Genomic DNA, 25,278 nt, shown 5'->3' on the forward strand with positions numbered 1-25,278 from the left:
TGTGTCACGGTCATGTCTCTTAGTGTGTCACGGTAAAGTCTCTTAGTGTGTCACGGTCATGTCTCTTAGTGTGTCGTGGTCAAGTCTCTTAGTGTGTCACGGTCATGTCTCTTAGTGTGTCACGGTAAAGTCTCTTAGTGTGTCACGGTCATGTCTCTTAGTGTGTCGTGGTCAAGTCTCTTAGTGTGTCACGGTCATGTCTCTTAGTGTGTCGTGGTAAAGTCTCTTAGTGTGTCACGGTCATGTCTCTTAGTGTGTCGTGGTCAAGTCTCTTAGTGTGTCACGGTCATGTCTCTTAGTGTGTCGTGGTCAAGTCTCTTAGTGTGTCACGGTCATGTCTCTTAGTGTGTCACGGTAAAGTCTCTTAGTGTGTCACGGTCATGTCTCTTAGTGTGTCGCGGTCAAGTCTCTTAGTGTGTCACGGTCAAGTCTCTTAGTGTGTCACGGTAAAGTCTCTTAGTGTGTCACGGTCATGTCTCTTAGTGTGTCGTGGTCAAGTCTCTTAGTGTGTCACGGTCATGTCTCTTAGTGTGTCACGGTAAAGTCTCTTAGTGTGTCACGGTCATGTCTCTTAGTGTGTCACGGTCAAGTCTCTTGATTCTTATGATACCAACATTTCAGAATACCCTGGTACTGTTTTATATGATACCAACATTTCAGAATACCCTGGTACTGTTTTATATGATACTACCAAGCTCCTGTTATTCAGTACGTTTCGTTAATAAATTCACTAAAATGGTTTAAGCAAAAACATGTCTTTTTTTATGCACCGGTCCCATAATGACCACTTCACCTTCATGCCATCATGTAATCAGCCATCACTCACCTTCCAGCCATCACTCACCTTCCAGCCATCACTCACCGCTGTAATCAGCCATCAACTGTGTTGACCCCAGTAGTCTGACTGTAAACTCCCTGACCTCCTCAGCCCTGTGTTGACCCCAGTAGTCTGACTGTAAACTCCCTGACCTCCTCAGCACTGTGTTGACCCCAGTAGTCTGACTGTAAACCCCCTGACCTCCTCAGCACTGTGTTGACCCCAGTAGTCTGACTGTAAACTCCCTGACCTCCTCAGCACTGTTGACCCCAGTATGATGACCAACATTTCAGTACCCCTGACTGTAAACCCATTTGACCTCCTCAGCACTGTGTTGACCCCAGTAGTCTGACTGTTTTAAACTCCCTGACCTCCTCAGCCCTGTGTTGATCCCAGTAGTCTGACCGTTTTAAACTCCCTGACCTCCTCAGCACTGTGTTGACCCCAGTAGTCTGACTGTAAACTCCCTGACCTCCTCAGCACTCTGTTTGCAAAAACATGTCTGACCGTAAACTGACCCTGACCTCCTCAGCACTGTGTTGACCTTCCAGTAGTCTGACTGTAAACTCCCTGACCTCCTCAGCACTGTGTTGACCCCAGTAGTCTGACTGTAAACTCCCTGACCTCCTCAGCACTGTGTTGACCCCAGTAGTCTGACTGTAAACTCCCTGACCTCCTCAGCACTGTGTTGACCCCAGTAGTCTGACTGTAAACCCCCTGACCTCCTCAGCACTGTGTTGACACCAGTAGTGTGACTGTAAACTCCCTGACCTCCTCAGCACTGTGTTGACCCCAGTAGTCTGACTGTAAACCCCCTGACCTCCTCAGCACTGTGTTGACCCCAGTAGTCTGACTGTAAACTCCCTGACCTCCTCAGCCCTGTGTTGATCCCAGTAGTCTGACCGTAAACTCCCTGACCTCCTCAGCACTGTGTTGACCCCAGTAGTCTGACTGTAAACTCCCTGACCTCCTCAGCACTCTGTTGACCCCAGTAGTCTGACCGTAAACTCCCTGACCTCCTCAGCACTGTGTTGACCCCAGTAGTCTGACTGTAAACTCCCTGACCTCCTCAGCACTGTGTTGACCCCAGTAGTCTGACTGTAAACTCCCTGACCTCCTCAGCACTGTGTTGACCCCAGTAGTCTGACTGTAAACTCCCTGACCTCCTCAGCACTGTGTTGACCCCAGTAGTCTGACTGTAAACTCCCTGACCTCCTCAGCACTGTGTTGACCCCAGTAGTCTGACTGTAAACCCCCTGACCTCCTCAGCACTGTGTTGACCCCAGTAGTCTGACTGTAAACCCCCTGACCTCCTCAGGTCCAGCCGTGTGTCTCTGGAGGTCCAACCTGAGTCCCAGGACTCACAATCACGGTCCCAGGGTTATGAGTACAGCCTGGATTCGAACCAGGGTGTCTGTAGTCCCAGGGGACGCCTCCCGAGCACTGAGATGCAGTGCCTTGACCGCTGCGTCCCACTCAGGAGTCCCCTGTGGGCCAGGGCTGTGACGGCTGAGTCCCAGGGCTGTGACGGCTGAGTCCCAGGGCTGTGACGGCTGTGTTCCTGTGTGTTTGTGTCTTGGCCTTGTACCTGGTGCTCCCCTGAGGCCCCTCAGGGCCCCTGATGCGCAGGGTGAACCAGAGTTCGTATGTCTCTAAGGAATCTATCGACTTCTCATACGTAGAGTTCTCCCAGATATACGAGGTAGTTTAAGGTTTTTTAGGTGATCACGCAATGTTTTAACCTCAAGTTGACTCTTGTTTTGATTTCATTTATCCCCACTGTAAGGCTCTTTATATAAAGGTTGATTTATCCCCTGACAGAATAAATATAGTTTCTGTAGGCTTATCAGTGACAGCAGGTGGTGATTGACTGTTCCTGTCTCCTCTCCTTGCTCCAGTGTTCGCCAGCTCAGAGCCTGTCCCAGGATTCCAGGGAGACACTTTACAACTGGCGTTCATCGACCTCCGACAGGTAAGCAGTATACCACTCATCCTACTGTTCCCCTGTCCGTTGACCCTACACGACCTCTGCTACAGCCGACTGTTCCCCTGTCCTGTGACCCAACACGACCTCTCCTGTGACCCAACACAACCTCTCCTACAGCCGACTGTTCCCCTGTCCTGTGACCCAACACGACCTCTCCTACAGCCGACTGTTCCCCTGTCCTGTGACCCTACACGACCTCTCCTACAGCCGACTGTTCCCCTGTCCTGTGACCCTACACGACCTCTCCTACAGCCGACTGTTCCCCTGTCCGTTGACCCAACACGACCTCTCCTACAGCCGACTGTTCCCCTGTCCTGTGACCCTACACGACCTCTCCTACAGCCGACTGTTCCCCTGTCCTGTGACCCTACACGACCTCTCCTACAGCCGACTGTTCCCCTGTCCGTTGACCCAACACGACCTCTCCTACAGCCGACTGTTCCCCTGTTCTGTGACCCAACACGACCTCTCCTACAGCCGACTGTTCCCCTGTCCGTTGACCCTACACGACCTCTCCTCTGACCCTACACGACCTCTCCTACAGCCGACTGTTCCCCTGTTCTGTGACCCTACACGACCTCTCCTACAGCCGACTGTTCCCCTGTCCTGTGACCCTACACGACCTCTGCTACAGCCGACTGTTCCCCTGTCCGTTGACCCTACACGACCTCTCCTACAGCCGACTGTTCCCCTGTCCGTTGACCCAACACGACCTCTCCTACAGCCGACTGTTCCCCTGTCCTGTGACCCAACACGACCTCTCCTACAGCCGACTGTTCCCCTGTCCTGTGACCCAACACGACCTCTCCTACAGCCGACTGTTCCCCTGTCCTGTGACCCTACACGACCTCTCCTACAGCCGACTGTTCCCCTGTCCTGTGACCCAACACGACCTCTCCTCTGGCCGACTGTTCCCCTGTCCTGTGACCCAACACGACCTCTCCTCTGGCCAACTATTCCCCTGTCCTGTGACCCTACACAACCTCTCCTACAGCCGACTGTTCCCCTGTCCTGTGACCCAACACGACCTCTCCTGTGACCCAACACAACCTCTCCTACAGCCGACTGTTCCCCTGTCCTGTGACCCAACACGACCTCTCCTCTGGCCAACTATTCCCCTCTCCTGTGACCCAACACGACCTCTCCTCTGGCCAACTGTTCCCCTGTCCTGTGACCCAACACGACCTGTTCTGTGACCCAACACGACCTCTCCTCTGGCCAACTATTCCCCTGTCCGTTGACCCTACACGACCTCTCCTACAGCCGACTGTTCCCCTGTCCTGTGACCCTACACGACCTCTCCTACAGCCGACTGTTCCCCTGTCCTGTCACCCTACACGACCTCTCCTACAGCCGACTGTTCCCCTGTCCTGTGACCCTACACGACCTCTCCTACAGCCGACTGTTCCCCTGTTCTGTGACCCTACACGACCTCTCCTACAGCCGACTGTTCCCCTGTCCTGTGACCCAACACGACCTCTCCTACAGCCGACTGTTCCCCTGTTCTGTGACCCTACACGACCTCTCCTGTGACCCAACACAACCTCTCCTACAGCCGACTGTTCCCCTGTCCTGTCACCCAACACGACCTGTTCTGTGACCCAACACGACCTGTTCTGTGACCCAACACGACCTGTTCTGTGACCCAACACGACCTGTTCTATGACCCAACACGACCTGTTCTGTGACCCAACACGACCTGTCCTGTGACCCAACACGACCTGTTCTGTGACCCAACACGACCTCTCCTCTGGCCAACTGTTCCCCTGTCCTGTCACCCAACACGACCTCTCCTCTGGCCAACTATTCCCCTGTCCTGTGACCCAACACGACCTCTCCTCTGGCCAACTATTCCCCTGTCCTGTCACCCAACACGACCTCTCCTCTGGCCAACTATTCCCCTGTCCTGTCACCCAACACGACCTGTCCTGTGACCCTACACGACCTCTCCTACAGCCGACTGTTCCCCTGTTCTGTGACCCTACACGACCTCTCCTGTGAGCCAGTAGCACACTCTCCCCATAGGTCAGGATTAGCCTTACATTACCCTGACTCCAAGTCAATTGTTGTGGATCCATTAAGCCATTACCAGCTCTGCTAACAGCTCTTTCTTACTCTCTTAGTGTTGATGTGACCTGGTTAATCTGGGCCTCAGGTCAGGTCCAGTTATGGGTCAGGTTAGGTCTGGTGTTAGGTCTGGTGTTGTCTAGTGTTAGGTCTGGTTAGGTCTGGTGTTAGGTCTGGTGTTAGGTCTGGTGTTAGGTCTGGGGTTAGGTCTGGTGTTAGGTCTGGTGTTAGGTCTGGTGTTAGGTCTGGTGTTAGGTCTGGTGTTAGGTCTGGGGTTAGGTCTGGGGTTAGGTCTGGTGTTAGGTCTGGGGTTAGGTCTGGGGTTAGGTCTGGGGTTAGGTCTGGGGTTAGGTCTGGTGTTAGGTCTGGGGTTAGGTCTGGGGTTAGGTCTGGTGTTAGGTCTGGTGTTAGGTCTGGGGTTAGGTCTGGGGTTAGGTCTGTGTTAGGTCTGGTGTTAGGTCTGGTGTTAGGTCTGGGGTTAGGTCTGGTGTTAGGTCTGGTGTTAGGTCTGGGGTTAGGTCTGGGGTTAGGTCTGGGGTTAGGTCTGTGGGTCTGGTGTTAGGTCTGGTGCAGTCTCCCTGCAGGAGAACAGAGAGGTAGAGAGAGAGAGAGGGAGAGCGAGAGAGAGGGAGAGAGAGGGAGAGAGAGGGAGAGCGAGAGAGAGGGAGAGTGAGAGAGAGGGAGAGAGAGGGAGAGCGAGAGAGAGGGAGAGCGCGGGGGAGCGGGAGAGCGCGGGGGAGCGGGAGAGCAAGAGAGAGGTTGAGCACCGATGCTGGTTTCCACTTTGCTTCTTCATATAAATCCACAAGTCTTCTATGATTCCACTATTAGTTTGTGTATCTTACCCTCTGCAAACATTTGGTTTGTCTGAGCAAGTTGTGGCTGAAATCAATTGTGTTCGCCAGCTAACATACTCATAAAGCTCCCTGGGATCACTCACTACTCATAAAGCACCCTGGGATCACTCACTACTCATAAAGCACCCTGGGATCACTCACTACTCATAAAGCACCCTGGGATCACTCACTACTCATAAAGCACCCTGGGATCACTCACTACTCATAAAGCACCCTGGGATCACTCACTACTCATAAACACCCTGGGTCACTCACTACTCATTTAAAGCACCCTGGGATCACTCACTACTCATTTAAACACCCTGGGATCACTCACTACTCATAAAGCACCCTGGGATCACTCACTACTCATAAAGCACCCTGGGATCACTCACTACTCATAGAGCACCCTGGGATCACTCACTACTCATAAAGCACCCTGGGATCACTCACTACTCATTTAAACACCCTGGGATCACTCACTACTCATTTAAACACCCTGGGATCACTCACTACTCATTTAAACACCATGGGATCACTCACTACTCATAAAGCACCCTGGGATCACTCACTACTCATAAAGCACCCTAGGATCACTCACTACTCATAAAGCACCCTGGGATCACTCACTACTCATAAAGCACCCTGGGATCACTCACTACTCATAAAGCACCCTGGGATCACTCACTACTCATAAAGCACCCTGGGATCACTCACTACTCATAAAGCACCCTGGGATCACTACTCACTACTCATAAAGCACCCTGGGATCACTCACTACTCATTTAAAAATATTGGGATCACTATTTTGTCCATATCTCCCAGGATCACTCCACTCATAAAGCACCCTGGGATCACCATTAGTAAAAGCCTATCATAAAGCACCCTGGGATCTACTACTCATTTAAACACCCTGGGATCACTCACTACTCATAGAGCACCCTGGGATCACTCATTGGTCTGTAGAGCTCCCTGGGATCACTCCTACTCATAAAGCACCCTGGGATCTGTTACTCATAAAGCACCCTAGGATCACTCATTGGTCTATAAAGCACCTGGGATCACTCCTATCATAAAGCACCCTGGGATCACTTACTCATAAAGCACCCTGGGATCACTCATTTACTCATAAAGCACCCTAGGATCACTACTCACTACTCATAAAGCACCCTGGGATCTCATTACTCATAAAGCACCCTGGGATCACATTGGTCATAAAGCACCCTGGGATCACTACTCACTACTCATAAAGCACCCTGGGATCACTCACTACTCATAAAGCATTGGATCTACTCACTACTCATAAAGCACCCTGGGATCACTCACTACTCATAAAGCACCCTGGGATCACTACTCACTACTCATAAAGCACCCTGGGATCACTCACTACTCCTAAAGCACCATGGGATCACTACTCACTACTCCTAAAGCACCCTGGGATCACTCACTACTCATAAAGCACCCTGGGATCACTCACTACTCATTTAAACACCCTGGGATCACTCACTACTCATAAAGCACCCTGGGATCACTACTCACTACTCATAAAGCTCCCTGGGATCACTCACTACTCATAAAGCACCCTGGGATCACTCACTACTCATTTAAACACCATGGGATCACTCACTACTCATAAAGCACCCTGGGATCACTCACTACTCATAAAGCTCCCTGGGATCACTCACTACTCATAAAGCACCCTAGGATCACTCACTACTCATAAATCACCCTAGGATCACTCACTACTCATAAAGCACCCTGGGGTCACTCACTACTCATAAAGCTCCCTGGGATCACTCACTACTCATAAAGCACCCTGGGATCACTCACTACTCATAAAGCACCCTGGGATCACTCACTACTCATAAATCACCCTATGATCACTCACTACTCATAAAGCACCCTGGGATCACTCACTACTCATAAAGCACCCTGGGGTCACTCACTACTCATAAATCACCCTGGGATCACTCACTACTCATAAAGCACCCTGGGGTCACTCACTGTTAAAAATATTGTGATATATTTTGTCCATATCTCCCAGGTCTTCCACTCACTGAAGCGGCCCATTAGTAAAAGCCTATCACATTGGTCTATTACCATAGGAGCCTATCACATTGGTCTGTTACCATAGGAGCCTATCACATTGGTCTGTTACCATAGGAGCCTATCACATTGGTCTATTACCATAGGAGCCTATCACATTGGTCTATTACCATAGGAGCCTATCACATTGGTCTATTACCATAGGAGCCTATCACATTGGTCTATTACCATAGGAACCTATCACATTGGTCTATTACCATAGGAGCCTATCACATTGGTCTATTACCATAGGAGCCTATCACATTGGTCTATTACCATAGGAGCCTATCACATTGGTCTATTACCATAGGAGCCTATCACATTGGTCTATTACCATAGGAGCCTATCACATTGGTCTATTACCATAGGAGCCTATCACATTGGTCTATTACCATAGGAGTATTACCTCACGCTGAGCAGCACTCCCCCTACTGTATTACCTCAGCACTCCCCCTACTGTATTACCTCACGCTGAGCAGCACTCCCCCTACTGTATTACCTCACGCTGAGCAGCACTCCCCCTACTGTATTACCCCACGCTGAGCAGCACTCCCCCTACTGTATTACCTCACGCTGAGCAGCACTCCCCCTACTGTATTACCTCACACTGAGCAGCACTCCCCCTACTGTATTACCTCACACTGAGCAGCACTCCCCCTACTGTATTACCTCACGCTGAGCAGCACTCCCCCTACTGTATTACCTCACGCTGAGCAGCACTCCCCCTACTGTATTACCTCACGCTGAGCAGCACTCCCCTACTGTATTACCTCACGCTGAGCAGCACTCCCCTACTGTATTACCTCACGCTGAGCAGCACTCCCCTACTGTATTACCTCACACTGAGCAGCACTCCCTACTGTATTACCTCACGCTGAGCAGCACTCCCCTACTGTATACCTCACCTCCCCCTACTGTATTACCTCACGCTGAGCAGCACTCCCCTACTGTATTACCTCACGCTGAGCAGCACTCCCCTACTGTATTACCTCACGCTGAGCAGCACTCCCCTACTGTATTTCCTCACGCTGAGCAGCACTCCCCTACTGTATTACCTCAACTGAGCAGCACTCTCCAGACTGTATTACCTCACGCTGAGCAGCACTCCCCTACTGTATTACCTCACACTGAGCAGCACTCTGAGGTCCTGTTGGGATAGGGTCACGCTGAGCACCTGAAACCAACTGTATTACCTCACACAGGTGAGCAGCAGGAGCTCTGTAGGTCCTCACACTGGGAGCACTTCCCACTGTAAACCAAGCCCACTGCAGCAGCACTCCCCTACTGTATTACCTCAGGAGCACTGAGGTACTGGGTTGGGACCTCACTGCTTAGCAGGCTTCCCACTGAAGCAGCACCCCTACTGTATTACCTCACGCTGAGCAGCACTCCCCTACTGTATTACCTCAGCATCTCCCCTACTGTATTACCTGGGCTGAGCAGGATAGAAGGGGCCATTACCTCAGCACTCCCAGCTGCTTCATGACCTCACGCTGAGCAGCCTGAGGACTGTATTTCAGGACAGCACTACAGACCTACTGTGGGGCCTCAGGCTGAGCACCACAGACCTGACTGTATTACCTCATGCTGGGGCATCAGGACTGTAGGTACAGACCTGAGCAGCACTGCCGGGGCCAGGACAGCAGGTACAGACGCTGAGCAGCACTCCCCTACTGTATTACCTCACGCTGAGGCACTCCCCTACTGTATTACCTGGGGCTGAGCAGCACTACCCCTACTGTATTACATGCTGGGGCTGCACTCCCCCTACAGCACTCACGCTGAGCACACTCCTACTGTATTACCTCAGCACTCCCCTGGGGCTGTATTACCTCACGCTGAGCAGCACTCCCCTACTGTATTACCTCACACTGAGCAGAGCAGCACTCCAGCTACTTCATTACCTCACGCTGAGCAGCTTCACTGAACACAGGTACAGACCTGAGGACATACCCTCACAGCTGAGCAGCACCCCTACTGTATTACCTCACGACTGAGCAGCACTACTACTGTATTACCTCACACTGAGCAGCACTCCCTACAGTATTACCTCAGACCTGAGCAGCACTCCTGGGGCTCAGCACTCCCCTACTGTAGGTACAGACCTGAGCAGCACTCCCCTACTGTATTACCTCACACTGAGCAGACCTGACTGTATTACCTCAGCTTCAGGACTACTGTATTACCTCACGCTGAGCAGCACTCCCCTACTGGGGCCTCAGCACTCCCTACTGTATTACCTCACGCTGAGCAGCACTCCACCTACTGTATTACCTCATGCTGAGCAGCATTACAGACTGTATTACCTCACGCTGAGCAGCACTCCTGGGGCTCTACTGTATTACCTCACACTGAGCAGCACTCCCCCTACTGTATTACCTCACGCAGCAGCACTCCCCAAACCTGCAAGGTAGACATCTCCAGACAGTCAGGACAGCAGGTAACATCACCTCAGCATAACTGGGGCTTCAGCAGCTCTGAGGTCCTGGGTTGGGATAGGGTTAAGACTTCCCACCTGAAACCAAGCCCGTACAGCAGACGCCAGGTGACATCAGGAGCTCTGAGGTCCTGGGTTGGGATAGGGTTAAGGCTTCCCACCAGAAACCAAGCCCGTACAGCAGACACCAGGTGACATCAGGAGCTCTGAGGTCCTGGGTTGGGATAGGGTTAAGGCTTCCCACCTGAAACCAAGCCCGGGCAGCAGGCGCCAGGTGAAGTCAGGTACCAGGTACTCACATCTGCTCATGATCCTGGGCTAAGGTTAGGGATAGAAGGGGCCATTACAGGATTCCCAGCTGCTTCATGACAACAGACCCTGGGGCTTCAGGACAGACCTGAGGACATGCTGGGGCTTCAGGACAGCAGGTACAGACCTGAGGACATGCTGGGGCTTCAGGACAGCAGGTACAGACCTGAGGACATGCTGGGGCTTCAGGACAGCAGGTACAGACCTGAGGACATGCTGGGGCATCAGGACAGAAGGTACAGACCTGAGGACATGCTGGGGCTTCAGGACAGCAGGTACAGACCTGAGGACATGCTGGGGCTTCAGGACAGCAGGTACAGACCCGAGAACATGCTGGGGCTGCAGGACAGCAGGTACAGACCCGAGAACATGCTGGGGCTGCAGGACAGCAGGTACAGACCCGAGAACATGCTGAGGCTTCAGGACAGCAGGTTCAGACCTGAGGACATGCTGGGGCTTCAGAACAGCAGGTACAGACCTGAGGACATACTGGGGCTTCAGAACAGCAGGTACAGACCTGAGGACATACTGTGGCTTCAGGACAGCAGGTACAGACCTGAGGACATACTGGGGCTTCATGACAGCACAACAGCCGGTACAGACCTGAGGACGTCCTGGGGCTGCAGGACAGCAGGTACAGACCTGAGGACATACTGTGACTGCAGGACAGCAGGTACAGATCTGGGGACAGTTTGGGATCCTCCAGGACTCTGCATTGGGTCAGGGAGGGGAGGAGAACTGGGGAACAGTTCAGGATCCTTCCAGGTACAGACCTGCTGACATTGGGTCAGGAGGGAGCAGAGAACAGACAGTTTGGGACATTCTACTGGATTGGCTTCAGGAGGGAGTACAGACCTGAGGACATTTGTGGCTTCCAGGACTGCATTGGGTACAGACCTGAGGACATACTGGGGTTCAGATCCTTCCATTCTACTCTGCTGATTGGGTCAGACCTGAGGAGAACTGGGGAACAGTTTGGGATCCTTCCATTCAGACCTGACATGATTGGGTCAGGACAGGAGGTACAGACCTGGGGAACAGTTTGGGATCCTTCATTCTACTCTGCATTGGGTACAGACCTGAGGACATACTGGGGCTTCAGAACAGCAGGTACAGACCTGAGGACATACTGTGGCTTCAGGACAGCTGAGGAGCAGGAGGGGTACAGACCTGCTCTGATGGGAGCAGGAGGGGTCCATTCTACTCTGATGGGAGCAGGAGGGGTCCATTCTACTCTGATGGGAGCAGGAGGGGTCCATTCTACTCTGATGGGAGCAGGAGTGGTCCATTCTACTCTGATGGGAGCAGGAGGGGTCCATTCTACTCTGATGGGAGCAGGAGGGGTCCATTCTACTCTGATGGGAGCAGGAGGGGTCCATTCTACTCTGATGGGAGCAGGAGGGGTCCATTCTACTCTGATGGGAGCAGGAGTGGTCCATTCTACTCTGATGGGAGCAGGAGTGGTCCATTCTACTCTGATGGGAGCAGGAGGGGTCCATTCTACTCTGATGGGAGCAGGAGGGGTCCATTCTACTCTGATGGGAGCAGAGCAGGAGTGGTCCATCTACTCTGATAGCACCTCCCTACCCAGAACCCTCCAATCAGACCCTCCTAGTAGGTGTGAATGGTAGTGGTAAGCCTCAGGCTCTATAGACCCCTTCATAAAGACCACCCAGCAGCTTCCCAGTCCCCTGCCATCAGCATACACTGAGAGGGGCTTTCGGTCTTCACAGCATCAGTCTGTCTCCCAGCTCCTCTTCCTGTGAATGAGAGGTACTGGGTGGTGCAGAAGTCATGAAGTCACTTTATACGGTACTGCCTGACAGGGCTAGTGTTACTGGGGTAACCCCAACCCAGGGCTAGTGTTACTGGGGTAACCCCAACCCAGGGCTAGTGTTACTGGGGTAACCCCAGCAGCAGCAGCCATCACACACTCCCTCTAGCCCTTAATGCCCCAGGTCTGTTGACTGAGAACACACTCCCTCTAGCCCTTAATGTCTGTTGACTGAGAACACACTCCCTCTAGCCCTTAATCAGTCTGTTGACTGAGAACACACTCCTCTAGCCCTTGAATGCCCCAGGTCTGTTGACTGAGAACACACTCCTCTAGTCCTTAATGCCCCAGGTCTGTTGACTGAGAACACACTCCCTCTAGCCCTTAATGCCCCAGGTCTGTTGACTGAGAACACACTCCCAGGGCTAGTGTTACTAATGCCCCAGGTCTGTTGACTGCCCTTAATGCCCCAGGTCTGTTGACTGAGAACACACTCCCTCTAGCCCTTAATGCCCCAGGTCTGTTGACTGAGAACACACTCCCTCTAGCCCTTAATGCCCCAGGTCTGTTGACTGAGAACACACTCCCTCTAGTCCTTAATGCCCCAGGTCTGTTGACTGAGAACACACTCCCTCTAGCCCTTAATGCCCCAGGTCTGTTGACTGAGAACACACTCCCTCTAGTCCTTAATGCCCCAGGTCTGTTGACTGAGAACACACTCCCTCTAGTCCTTAATGCCCCAGGTCTGTTGACTGAGAACATACTCCCTCTAGCCCTTAATGCCCCAGGTCTGTTGACTGAGAACACACTCCCTCTAGCCCTTAATGCCCCAGGTCTGTTGACTGAGAACACACTCCCTCTAGTCCTTAATGCCCCAGGTCTGTTGACTGAGAACACACTCCCTCTAGCCCTTAATGCCCCAGGTCTGTTGACTGAGAACATACTCCCTCTAGCCCTTAATGCCCCAGGTCTGTTGACTGAGAACACACTCCCTCTAGCCCTTAATGCCCCAGGTCTGTTGACTGAGAACATACTCCCTCTAGCCCTTAATGCCCCAGGTCTGTTGACTGAGAACACTCCCTCTAGCCCTTAATGCCCCAGGTCTGTTGACTGAAAACACACTCCCTCTAGCCCTTAATGCCCCAGGTCTGTTGACTGAGAACAGTCCCCCAGGTCTGTTGACTCCCTCTAGCCCTTAATGCCCCAGGTCTGTTGACTGAGAACACACTCCCTCTAGTCCTTAATGCCCCAGGTCTGTTGACTGAGAACACACTCCCTCTAGCCCTTAATGCCCCAGGTCTGTTGACTGAGAACACACTCCCTCTAGCCCATTAATGCCCCAGGTCTGTTGACTGAGAACACACTCCTTCTAGTCCTTAATGCCCCAGGTCTGTTGACTGAGAACACACTCCCTCTAGCCCTTAATGCCCCAGGTCTGTTGACTGAGAACACACTCCCTCTAGCCCTTAATGCCCCAGGTCTGTTGACTGAGAACACACTCCCTCTAGCCCTTAATGCCCCCCAGGTCTGTTGACTGAGAACACACTCCCTCTAGCCCTTAATGCCCCAGGTCTGTTGACTGAGAACACACTCCCTCTAGCCCTTAATGCCCCCCAGGTCTGTTGACTGAGAACACACTCCCTCTAGCCCTTAATGCCCCAGGTCTGTTGACTGAGAACACACTCCCTCTAGCCCTTAATGCCCCAGGTCTGTTGACTGAGAACACACTCCCTCTAGCCCTTAATCCCCCAGGTCTGTTGACTGAGAACACACTCCCTCTAGTCCTTAGTCCCCCAGGTCTGTTGACTGAGAACACACTCCCTTAATCCCCCAGGTCTGTTGACTGAGAACACACTCCCTCTAGTCCTTAATGCCAGAGGTCTGTTGACTGAGAACACACTCCCTTAGTCCCCCAGGTCTGTTGACTGAGAACACACTCCCTTAGTCCCCCAGGTCTGTTGACTGAGAACACACTCCCTTAGTCCCCAGGTCTGTTGACTGAGAACACACTCCCTTAGTCCCCCAGGTCTGTTGACTGAGAACACACTCCCTTAGTCCCCAGGTCTGTTGACTGAGAACACACTCCCTTAGTCCCCCAGGTCTGTTGACTGAGAACACACTCCCTTAGTCCCCAGGTCTGTTGACTGAGAACACACTCCCTTAGTCCCCCAGGTCTGTTGACTCAGAACACACTCCCTTAGTCCCCCAGGTCTGTTGACTGAGAACACACTCCCTTAGTCCCCCAGGTCTGTTGACTGAGAACACACTCCCTTATTCCCCCAGGTCTGTTGACTGAGAACACACTCCCTTATTCCCCCAGGTCTGTTGACTGAGAACACACTCCCTTAGTCCCCCAGGTCTGTTGACTGAGAACACACTCCCTTAGTCCCCCAGGTTGCAAGATCATATCCCCAAGCTGACAAGGTAAAAATCTGTCGTTCTGCCCCTGAACAAGGCAGTTAACCCACTGTTCCCCGGTAGGTCGTCATTGAACATAAGAATTTGTTCTTAACTGACTTGCCTAGTTAAATAAAGGTAAAAAAAAAAAAAACAGGTTTGTTGACTGAGAACATATTCAGTGGAGAGGAATGGGATTGATCCAGGACACCCCTTTTAACCTCCCATCCAAAACATGGCACCCTTCACTGGGCAATGTCCCCAATCACTGTCCTGAGATATTTATTTAGACCAGAGGAAAGAGTCCCTCCTCATGGCCCTCCAACACCATCTGGTCTCCCATTCAGGGACCGACCAGGACCGACCCTGCTTAGCTTCAGAGGCCAGAGTCCCTCCAACACCATCTGGTCTCCCATCCAGGGACCGACCAGGACCGACCCTGCTTAGCTTCAGAGGCCAGAGTCCTCATGGCCCTCCAACACCATCTGGTCTCCCATCCAGGGACCGACCCCAGCTTCAGAGGCCAGAGTCCCTCCAACACCATCTGGTCTCCCATCCAGGGACCGACCAGGACCGACCCTGCTTAGCTTCAGAGGCCAGAGTCCCTCCAACACCATCTGGTCTCCCATCCAGGGACCGACCAGAACCGACCCTGCTTAGCTTCAGAGGCCAGAGTCCCTCCAACACCATCTGGTCTCCCATCCAGGGACCGACCAGGACCGACCCTGCCTAGCTTCAGAGGCCAGAGTCTCTCCTCATGGCCCTCCAACACCATCTGGTCTCCCATCCAGGGACCGACCAGGACCGACCCTGCTTAGCTTCAGAGGCCAGAGTCCCTGGCCCAACACCATCTGGTCTCCCATCCAGGGACCGACCAGGACTGCTTAGCTTCAGAGGCCAGAGTCCCTCCAACACCATCTGGTCTCCCATCCAGGGACCGACCCTGCCCTGCCTAGCTTCAGAGGCCAGAGTCCCTCCAACACCATCTGGTCTCCCATCCAGGGACCGACCAGGACCATCCCTGCCTAGCTTCAGAGGCCAGAGTCCCTCCTCATGGCCCTCCAACACCATCTGGTCTCCCATCCAGGGGACCAGGACCCTGCTAGCTTCAGAGGCCAGAGTCCCTCCAACACCATCTGGTCTCCCATCCAGGGACCGACCAGGACCGACCCTGCCTAGCTTCAGAGGCCAGAGTCCCTCCAACACCATCTGGTCTCCCATCCAGGGACCGACCAGGACCGACCCTGCCTAGCTTCAGAGGCCAGAGTCCCTCCAACACCATCTGGTCTCCCATCCAGGGACCGACCAGGGACCCTGCCTAGCTTCAGAGGCCAGAGTCCCTCCAACACCAGTCTCCCTCCTCATCAGAGGCCCTCCAACACCATCTGGTCTCCCATCCAGGGACCGACCAGGACCGACCCTGCCTAGCTTCAGAGGCCAGAGTCCCTCCAACACCATCTGGTCTCCCATCCAGGGACCGACCAGGACCGACCCTGCCTAGCTTCAGAGGCCAGAGTCCCTCCAACACCATCTGGTCTCCCATCCAGGGACCGACCAGGACCGACCCTGCCTAGCTTCAGAGGCCAGAGTCCCTCCAACACCATCTGGTCTCCCATCCAGGGACCGACCAGGACCGACCCTGCCTAGCTTCAGAGGCCAGCCAGCAGGGTGATATACTGCTGTCTTGTCCCTCACTAACTCCCAGAATATTGTCCTCTCTGTGTGTTGATTCAGCTGCTGGACCTGTTCATGGTGTGGGACTGGTCTACGTACCTGGCTGACTACGGACAGCCCACCTCCAAGTACCTTCGGGTCAACCCCTCCACGGCACTAGCACTTTTGGAAAAGTGAGTACTGCCGTTTCTACTGTCTCAGTGTGTAGTCAGTGTGTAGTCAGTGTGTAGTCAGTGTGTAGTTCTACTGTCTCAGTGTGTAGTCAGTGTGTAGTCCGTGTGTAGTCCGTGTGTAGTTCTACTGTCTACTCAGTGTGTAGTCAGTGTGTAGTCAGTGTGTAGTCATTGTGTAGTTCTACTGTCTCAGTGTGTAGTTCTACTGTCTCAGTGTGTAGTTCTACTGTCTCAGTGTGTAGTTCTACTGTCTCAGTGTGTAGTCAGTGTGTAGTCAGTTTGTAGTTCTACTGTCTCAGTGTGTAGTTCTACTGTCTCAGTGAGTAGGCAGTGTGTAGTTCTACTGTCTCAGTGTGTAGTCAGTGTGTAGTTCTACTGTCTCAGTGTGTAGTTCTACTGTCTCAATGTGTAGTCAGTTTGTAGTTCTACTGTCTCAGTGTGTAGTCAGTGTGTAGTCAGTGTGTAGTCAGTTTGTAGTTCTACTGTCTCAGTGTGTAGTCAGTGTGTAGTTCTACTGTCTCAGTGTGTAGTCAGTGTGTAGTCAGTGTGTAGTTCTACTGTCTCTACTCAGTGTGTAGTCAGTGTGTAGTCAGTGTGTAGTTCTACTCAGTGTGTAGTCAGTGTGTAGTCAGTGTGTAGTCAGTGTGTAGTCAGTGTGTAGTTCTACTGTCTCAGTGTGTAGTCAGTTTGTAGTTCTACTGTCTCTACTCAATGTGTAGTCAGTGTGTAGTTCTACTGTCTCAATGTGTAGTCAGTTTGTAGTTCTACTGTCTCTACTCAATGTGTAGTCAGTGTGTAGTTCTACTGTCTCAATGTGTAGTCAGTGTGTAGTTCTACTGTCTCAGTGTGTAGTCAGTGTGTAGTTCTACTGTCTCAATGTGTAGTCAGTGTGTAGTTCTACTGTCTCAATGTGTAGTCAGTTTGTAGTTCTACTGTCTACTCAATGTGTAGTCAGTGTGTAGTTCTACTGTCTCAATGTGTAGTCAGTGTGTAGTTCTACTGTCTCAATGTGTAGTCAGTTTGTAGTTCTACTGTCTCAATGTGTAGTCAGTGTGTAGTTCTACTGTCTCAATGTGTAGTCAGTTTGTAGTTCTACTGTCTCAATGTGTAGTCAGTTTGTAGTTCTACTGTCTCAATGTGTAGTCAGTTTGTAGTTCTACTGTCTACTCAATGTGTAGTCAGTGTGTAGTTCTACTGTCTCAATGTGTAGTCAGTGTGTAGTTCTACTGTCTCAATGTGTAGTCAGTTTGTAGTTCTACTGTCTACTCAATGTGTAGTCAGTGTGTAGTTCTACTGTCTCAATGTGTAGTCAGTTTGTAGTTCTACTGTCTCAATGTGTAGTCAGTTTGTAGTTCTACTGTCTCTACTCAATGTGTAGTCAGTTTGTAGTTATACTGTCTCAATGTGTAGTCAGTTTGTAGTTCTACTGTCTCAGTGTGTAGTCAGTTTGTAGTTCTACTGTCTCAATGTGTAGTCAGTTTGTAGTTCTACTGTCTCTACTCAATGTGTAGTCAGTTTGTAGTTCTACTGTCTCAGTGTGTAGTCAGTTTGTAGTTCTACTGTCTATTCAATGTGTAGTCAGTGTGTAGTTCTACTGTCTCAATGTGTAGTCAGTTTGTAGTTCTACTGTCTCAGTGTGTAGTCAGTTTGTAGTTCTACTGTCTCTACTCAATGTGTAGTCAGTTTGTAGTTCTACTGTCTCTACTCAATGTGTAGTCAGTTTGTAGTTTTTCTGTCCTGCTAGACTGGTTAGTCTGTATCTGTTATCTACATATTCACTACTAGACCTCTTAGTCTGTATCTGTTATCTACATATTCACTACTAGACCTCTTAGTCTGTATCTGTTATCTACATATTCACTACTAGACCTCTTAGTCTGTATCTGTTATCTACATGTTCACTACTAGACCTCTTAGTCTGTATCTGTTATCTACATGTTCACTACTAGACCTCTTAGTCTGTATCTGTTATCTACATATTCACTACTAGACCTCTTAGTCTGTATCTGTTATCTACATGTTCACTACTAGACCTCTTAGTCTGTATCTGTTATCTACATATTCACTACTAGACCTCTTAGTCTGTATCTGTTATCTACATATTCACTACTAGACCTCTTAGTCTGTATCTGTTATCTACATATTCACTACTAGACCTCTTAGTCTGTATCTGTTATCTACATATTCACTACTAGACCTCTTAGCCTGTATCTGTTATCTACATGTTCACTACTAGACCTCTTAGCCTGTATCTGTTATCTACATATTCACTACTAGACCTCTTAGTCTGTATCTGTTATCTACATGTTCACTACTAGACCTCTTAGTCTGTATCTGTTATCTACATATTCACTACTAGACCTCTTAGTCTGTATCTGTTATCTACATATTCACTACTAGACCTCTTAGTCTGTATCTGTTATCTACATATTCACTACTAGACCTCTTAGTCTGTATCTGTTATCTACATATTCACTACTAGACCTCTTAGTCTGTATCTGTTATCTACATGTTCACTACTAGACCTCTTAGTCTGTATCTGTTATCTACATATTCACTACTAGACCTCTTAGTCTGTATCTGTTATCTACATATTCACTACTAGACCTCTTAGTCTGTATCTGTTATCTACATGTTCACTACTAGACCTCTTAGTCTGTATCTGTTATCTACATATTCACTCTAGACCTCTTATCTGTATCTGTTATCTACATATTCACTACTAGACCTCTTAGTCTGTATCTGTTATCTACATATTCACTACTAGACCTCTTAGTCTGTATCTGTTATCTACATATTCTACACACCGTATGGGTTAGGTCATTGTCTCTGTTAGGGTCTACATAGGGTCATTTACACTACTAGACCTCTTAGTCTGTATCTGTTATCCACATATTCACTACTAGACCTCTTAGTCTGTATCTGTTATCTACATATTCACTACTAGACCTCTTAGTCTGTATCTGTTATCTACATATTCACTACTAGACCTCTTAGTCTGTATCTGTTATCTACATGTTCACTACTAGACCTCTTAGTCTGTATCTGTTATCTACATATTCACTTTCTTTTTCTCTTGTCTACTTGATCTTTGACCTCTACCATGCAGAGTCTACAGGGGGTATGTTACACATTTTGGCTTATTTGTTTCTTCCCATAGTCTGGTGTCCATTGAAAGTAATTTACACCGTATGGGTTAAGGGTCATTAACACCGTATGGGTTAAGGGTCATTTACACCGTATGGGTTAAGGGTCATTTACACCGTGTGGGTTAGGGTCATTTACACCGTGTGGGTTAGGGTCATTTACACCGTGTGGGTTAAGGGTCATTTACACCGTATGGGTTAAGGTCATTTACACCGTATGGGTTAGGGTCATTTACACCGTATGGGTTACACCGTATGGGTTAGGGTCATTAACACCGTATGGGTTAGGGTCATTATTTACACCGTATGGGTTAGGGTTATCTACACCGTATGGGTTAGGGTCATTTACACCGTATGGGTTAAGGGTCATTTACACCGTATGGGTTAGGGTCATTTACACCGTATGGGTTATGGGTTATGGGTTAGGGTCATTTACACCGTATGGGTTAGGGTCATTTACACCGTATGGGTTAGGGTCATTTACACCGTATGGGTTAGGGTCATTTACACCATATGGGTTAAGGGTCATTTACACCGTATGGGTTAGGGTCATTTACACCGTATGGGTTAGGGTCATTAACACCGTATGGGTTAGGGTCATTTAACACCGTATGGGTCATTTACACCGTATGGGGTCATTTACACCGTATGGGTTGGGTTAGGGTCATTAACACCGTATGGGTTAGGGTCATTTACACCGTATGGGTTAAGGGTCATTAACACCGTATGGGTTAGGGTCATTTACACCGTATGGGTTGGGTATGGGTCAAGGGTCATTACACACCGTATGGGTCAAGGGTCATTTACACCGTATGGGTCAAGGGTCATTTACACCGTATGGGTCAAGGGTCATTAACACCGTGTGGGTTAAGGGTTCATTTACACCGTATGGGTTAGGGTCATTTACACCGTATGGGGTTAGGTTAAGGGTCATTTACACCGTATGGGTTAGGGTCATTTACACCGTAGGGTCATTTACACCGTATGGGTTATGGGGGTCATTTATACCGTATGGGTTAGGGTCATTTACACCGTATGGGTTAGGGTCATTTACACCGTATGGGTCAAGGGTCATTTACACCGTATGGGTTAGGGTCATTTACACCGTATGGGTTAGGGTCATTTACACCGTATGGGTGGGTCATTTTATGGGTTAAGGGTCATTTACACCGTATGGGTCAAGGGTCATTTACACCATATGGGTTAGGGTCATTTACACATTATATGGGTTTAATGTCATTTACACTGTATGGGTTAGGGTCATTTACACCGTATGGGTTAAGGGTCATTTACACCGTATGGGTTAAGGGTCATTTACACCGTATGGGTTAGGGTCATTTACACCATTTACAATGGGTTAGGGTCATTTACACCGTATGGGTTAGGGTCATTTACAATGGGGGTCATTTACACCGTATGGGTTAGGGTCATTTACACCGTATGGGTTAAGGGTCATTTACACCGTATTGGTTAGGGTCATTTACACTGTATGGGTTAAGGGTCATTTACACCGTATGGGTTATGGGTTAAGGGTCATTTACACCGTATGGGTTAGGGTCATTTACACCGTATGGGTTAGGGTCATTTACACCGATGGGTTATGGGTTAGGGTCATTTACACCGTATGGGTTAGGGTCATTTTAGGGTCATTTACACCGTATGGGTTAGGGTCATTTACACCGTATGGGTTAGGGTCATTTACACCGTATGGGTTAGGGTCATTTACACCGTATGGGTTAGGGTCATTAACACCGTATGGGTTAGGGTGGGTATGGGTTAGGGTCAAGGGTCATTTACACCGTATGGGTTAGGGTCATTTACACCGTATGGGTTAGGGTCATTTACACCGTATGGGTTAAGGGTCATTTACACCGTATGGGTTAGGGTCATTTACACCGTATGGGTTAGGGTCATTTACACCGTATGGGTTATGGGTTAAGGGTCATTTACACAAGGGTCATTTGGGTATGGGGGTCATTTACACCGTATGGGTTAGGGTCATTTACACCGTATGGGTTAGGGTCATTTACACTGTATGGGTTAAGGGTCATTTACACCGTATGGGTTAAGGGTCATTTACACCGTATGGGTTAAGGGTCATTAACACCGTATGGGTTAGGGTCATTTACACCGTATGGGTTAAGGGTCATTTACACCGTATTGGTTAGGGTCATTTACACTGTATGGGTTAAGGGTCATTTACACCGTATGGGTTAAGGGTCATTTACACCGTATTGGTTATTGGGTTAGGGTCATTTACACTGTATGGGTTAAGGGTCATTTACACCGTATGGGTTATGGGTTAAGGGTCATTTACACCGTATGGGTTAGGGTCATTTACACCGTATGGGTATGGGTTAGGGTCATTTACACCGAATGGGTTATGGGGTCATTTACACCGTATGGGTTAGGGTCATTTACACCGTATGGGTCAAGGGTCATTTACACCGTATGGGTCAGGGTCATTTACACCGTATGGGTTAGGGTCATTTACACCGTTATCAGGTCAAGGGTCATTTACACCGTATGGGTTAGGGTCATTTACACCGTATGGGTTAGGGTCATTTACACCATATGGTTCAATGGTCATTTACACCGTATGGGTTAGGGTCATTTACACCGTATGGGTTAGGGTCATTTACACCGTATGGGTTAGGGTCATTTACACCGTATGGGTTAGGGTCATTTACACCGTATGGGTTAGGGTCATTAACACCGTATGGGTTAAGGGTCATTTACACCGTATGGGTTAGGGTCATTAACACCGTATTGGTTAAGGGTCATTTACACCGTATGGGTTAGGGTCATTTACACCGTATGGGTTATGGGTTAAGGGTCATTTACACCGTATGGGTTAGGGTCATTAACACCGTATGGGTTAAGGGTCATTTACACCGTATTGGTTAAGGGTCATTTACACCGTATGGGTTAGGGTCATTTACACCGTATGGGTTATGGGTTAAGGGTCATTTACACCGTATGGGTCAAGGGTCATTTACACCATATGGGTTAGGGTCATTTACACTATATGGGTTTAATGTCATTTACACTGTATGGGTTAGGGTCATTTACACTGTATGGATTAAGGGTCATTTACACCGTATGGGTTAAGGGTCATTTACACCGTATGGGTTAGGGTCCTTTACACCGTATGGGTTAGGGTCATTTACACCGTATGGGTTAGGGTCATTTACACCGTATGGGTCAAGGGTCATTTACACCGTATGGGTTAGGGTCATTTACACCGTATGGGTTAGGGTCATTTACACCGTATGGGTCAAGGGTCATTTACACCGTATGGGTTAGGGTCATTTACACCGTATGGGTTAGGGTCATTTACACCATATGGTTCAAGGGTCATTTACACCGTATGGGTCAAGGGTCATTTACACCGTATGGGTTAGGGTCATTTACACCGTATGGGTTAGGGTCATTAACACCGTATGGGTTAAGGGTCATTTACACCGTATGGGTTAGGGTCATTAACACCGTATGGGTCAAGGGTCATTTACACCGTATGGGTTAGGGTCATTTACACCGTATGGGTTAGGGTCATTTACACCGTATGGGTTAGGGTCATTTACACCGTATGGGTTAGGGTCATTTACACCGTATGGGTTAGGGTCATTTACACCGTATGGGTTAGGGTCATTTACACCGTATGGGTTAGGGTCATTTACACCGTATGGGTTAGGGTCATTTACACCATATGGGTTAGGGTCATTTACACCGTATGGGTTAGGGTCATTAACACCGTATGGGTTAAGGGTCATTTACACCGTATGGGTTAGGGTAGGGTCATTAACACCGTATGGGTTAGGGTCATTTACACCGTATTGGTTAAGGGTCATTTACACCGTATGGGTTAGGGTCATTTACACCGTATGGGTTATGGTCATTTTATGGGTTAAGGGTCATTTACACCGTATGGGTTAGGGTCATTTACACCGTATGGGTTAAGGGTCATTTACACCGTATGGTTAAGGGTCATTTACACCGTATGGGTTAGGGTCATTTTTGGGTTAAGGGTCACCGTATGGGTCATTTACACCGTATGGGTTAGGGTCATTTACACCGTATGGGTTAGGGTCATTTACACCATATGGGTTAGGGTCATTTACACCGTATGGGTTAGGGTCATTTACACCGTATGGGTTAGGGTCATTTACACCGTATGGGTTAGGGTCATTTACACCGTATGGGTTAGGGTCATTTACACCGTATGGGTTAAGGGTCATTTACACCGTATGGGTTAGGGTCATTTACACCGTATGGGTTACAGGGTAGGGTCATTTACACCGTATTAGGGTCATTTACCGTAGGGTCATTTACACCGTATGGGTTAGGGTGGGTTAAGGGTCATTTACACCGTATGGGTTAGGGTCATTTACACCGTATGGGTTATGGGTCATTTACACCGTATTGGTTAAGGGTCATTTACACCGTATGGGTTAGGGTCATTTACACCGTATGGGTTATGGGTTAAGGGTCATTTACACCGTATGGGTCAAGGGTCATTTACACCATATGGGTTAGGGTCATTTACACATATGGGTTTAATGTCATTTACACTGTATGGGTTAGGGTCATTTACACCGTATGGGTATGGGTTAAGGGTCATTTACACCGTATGGGTTAGGGTCATTTACACCGTATGGGTTGGGTTAAGGGTCATTTACACCGTATGGGTTAGGGTCATTTACACCGTATGGGTTAGGGTCATTAACACCGTATGGGTTAAGGGTCATTTACACCGTATGGGTTAGGGTCATTTACACCGTATGGGTTAGGGTCATTTACACCGTATGGGTTAGGGTCATTTACACCATATGGTTCAAGGGTCATTTACACCGTATGGGTTATGGGGTCATGGGTTACACCGTATGGGTTAGGGTCATTTACACCGTATGGGTTAGGGTCATTTACACCGTATGGGTTAGGGTCATTTACACCGTATGGGTTAGGGTCATTTACACCGTATGGGTTAGGGTCATTAACACCGTATGGGTTAAGGGTCATTTACACCGTATGGGTTAGGGTCATTAACACCGTATGGGTCAAGGGTCATTTACACCGTATGGGTTAGGGTCATTTACACCGTATGGGTTAGGGTCATTTACACCATATGGTTCAAGGGTCATTTACACCGTATGGGTCAAGGGTCATTTACACCGTATGGGTTAGGGTCATTTACACCGTATGGGTTAGGGTCATTTACACCGTATGGGTTAGGGTCATTTACACCGTATGGGTTAGGGTCATTTACACCATATGGGTTAGGGTCATTTACACCGTATGGGTTAGGGTCATTAACACCGTATGGGTTAAGGGTCATTTACACCGTATGGGTTAGGGTCATTAACACCGTATGGGTTAGGGTCATTTACACCGTATTGGTTAAGGGTCATTTACACCGTATGGGTTAGGGTCATTTACACCGTATGGGTTATGGGTTAAGGGTCATTTACACCGTATGGGTTAGGGTCATTAACACCGTATGGGTTAAGGGTCATTTACACCGTATTGGTTAAGGGTCATTTACACCGTATGGGCTAGGGTCATTTACACCGTATGGG

The 25,278-nt window shown here is 49.4% G+C and overlaps 1 protein-coding gene across 1 annotated transcript in view; it reads left to right on the forward strand.

Annotated features, from left to right (window-relative positions):
• exoc6 (exocyst complex component 6) overlaps positions 1–25,278 on the forward strand; it is an 89,687-nt gene that overhangs the window by 59,300 nt on the left and 5,109 nt on the right. The window contains exons 14-15 of the mRNA XM_065016188.1: positions 2,716–2,789; positions 16,444–16,556. Of these exons, the coding sequence (XP_064872260.1) occupies positions 2,716–2,789; positions 16,444–16,556 (187 nt within the window). The remainder of the gene's footprint in view (positions 1–2,715; positions 2,790–16,443; positions 16,557–25,278) is intronic.

The sequence above is a fragment of the Oncorhynchus nerka genome, unplaced genomic scaffold (genome assembly GCF_034236695.1).
Source record: "Oncorhynchus nerka isolate Pitt River unplaced genomic scaffold, Oner_Uvic_2.0 unplaced_scaffold_1095, whole genome shotgun sequence".
NCBI classification, from domain to species: Eukaryota; Metazoa; Chordata; class Actinopteri; order Salmoniformes; family Salmonidae; genus Oncorhynchus; species Oncorhynchus nerka.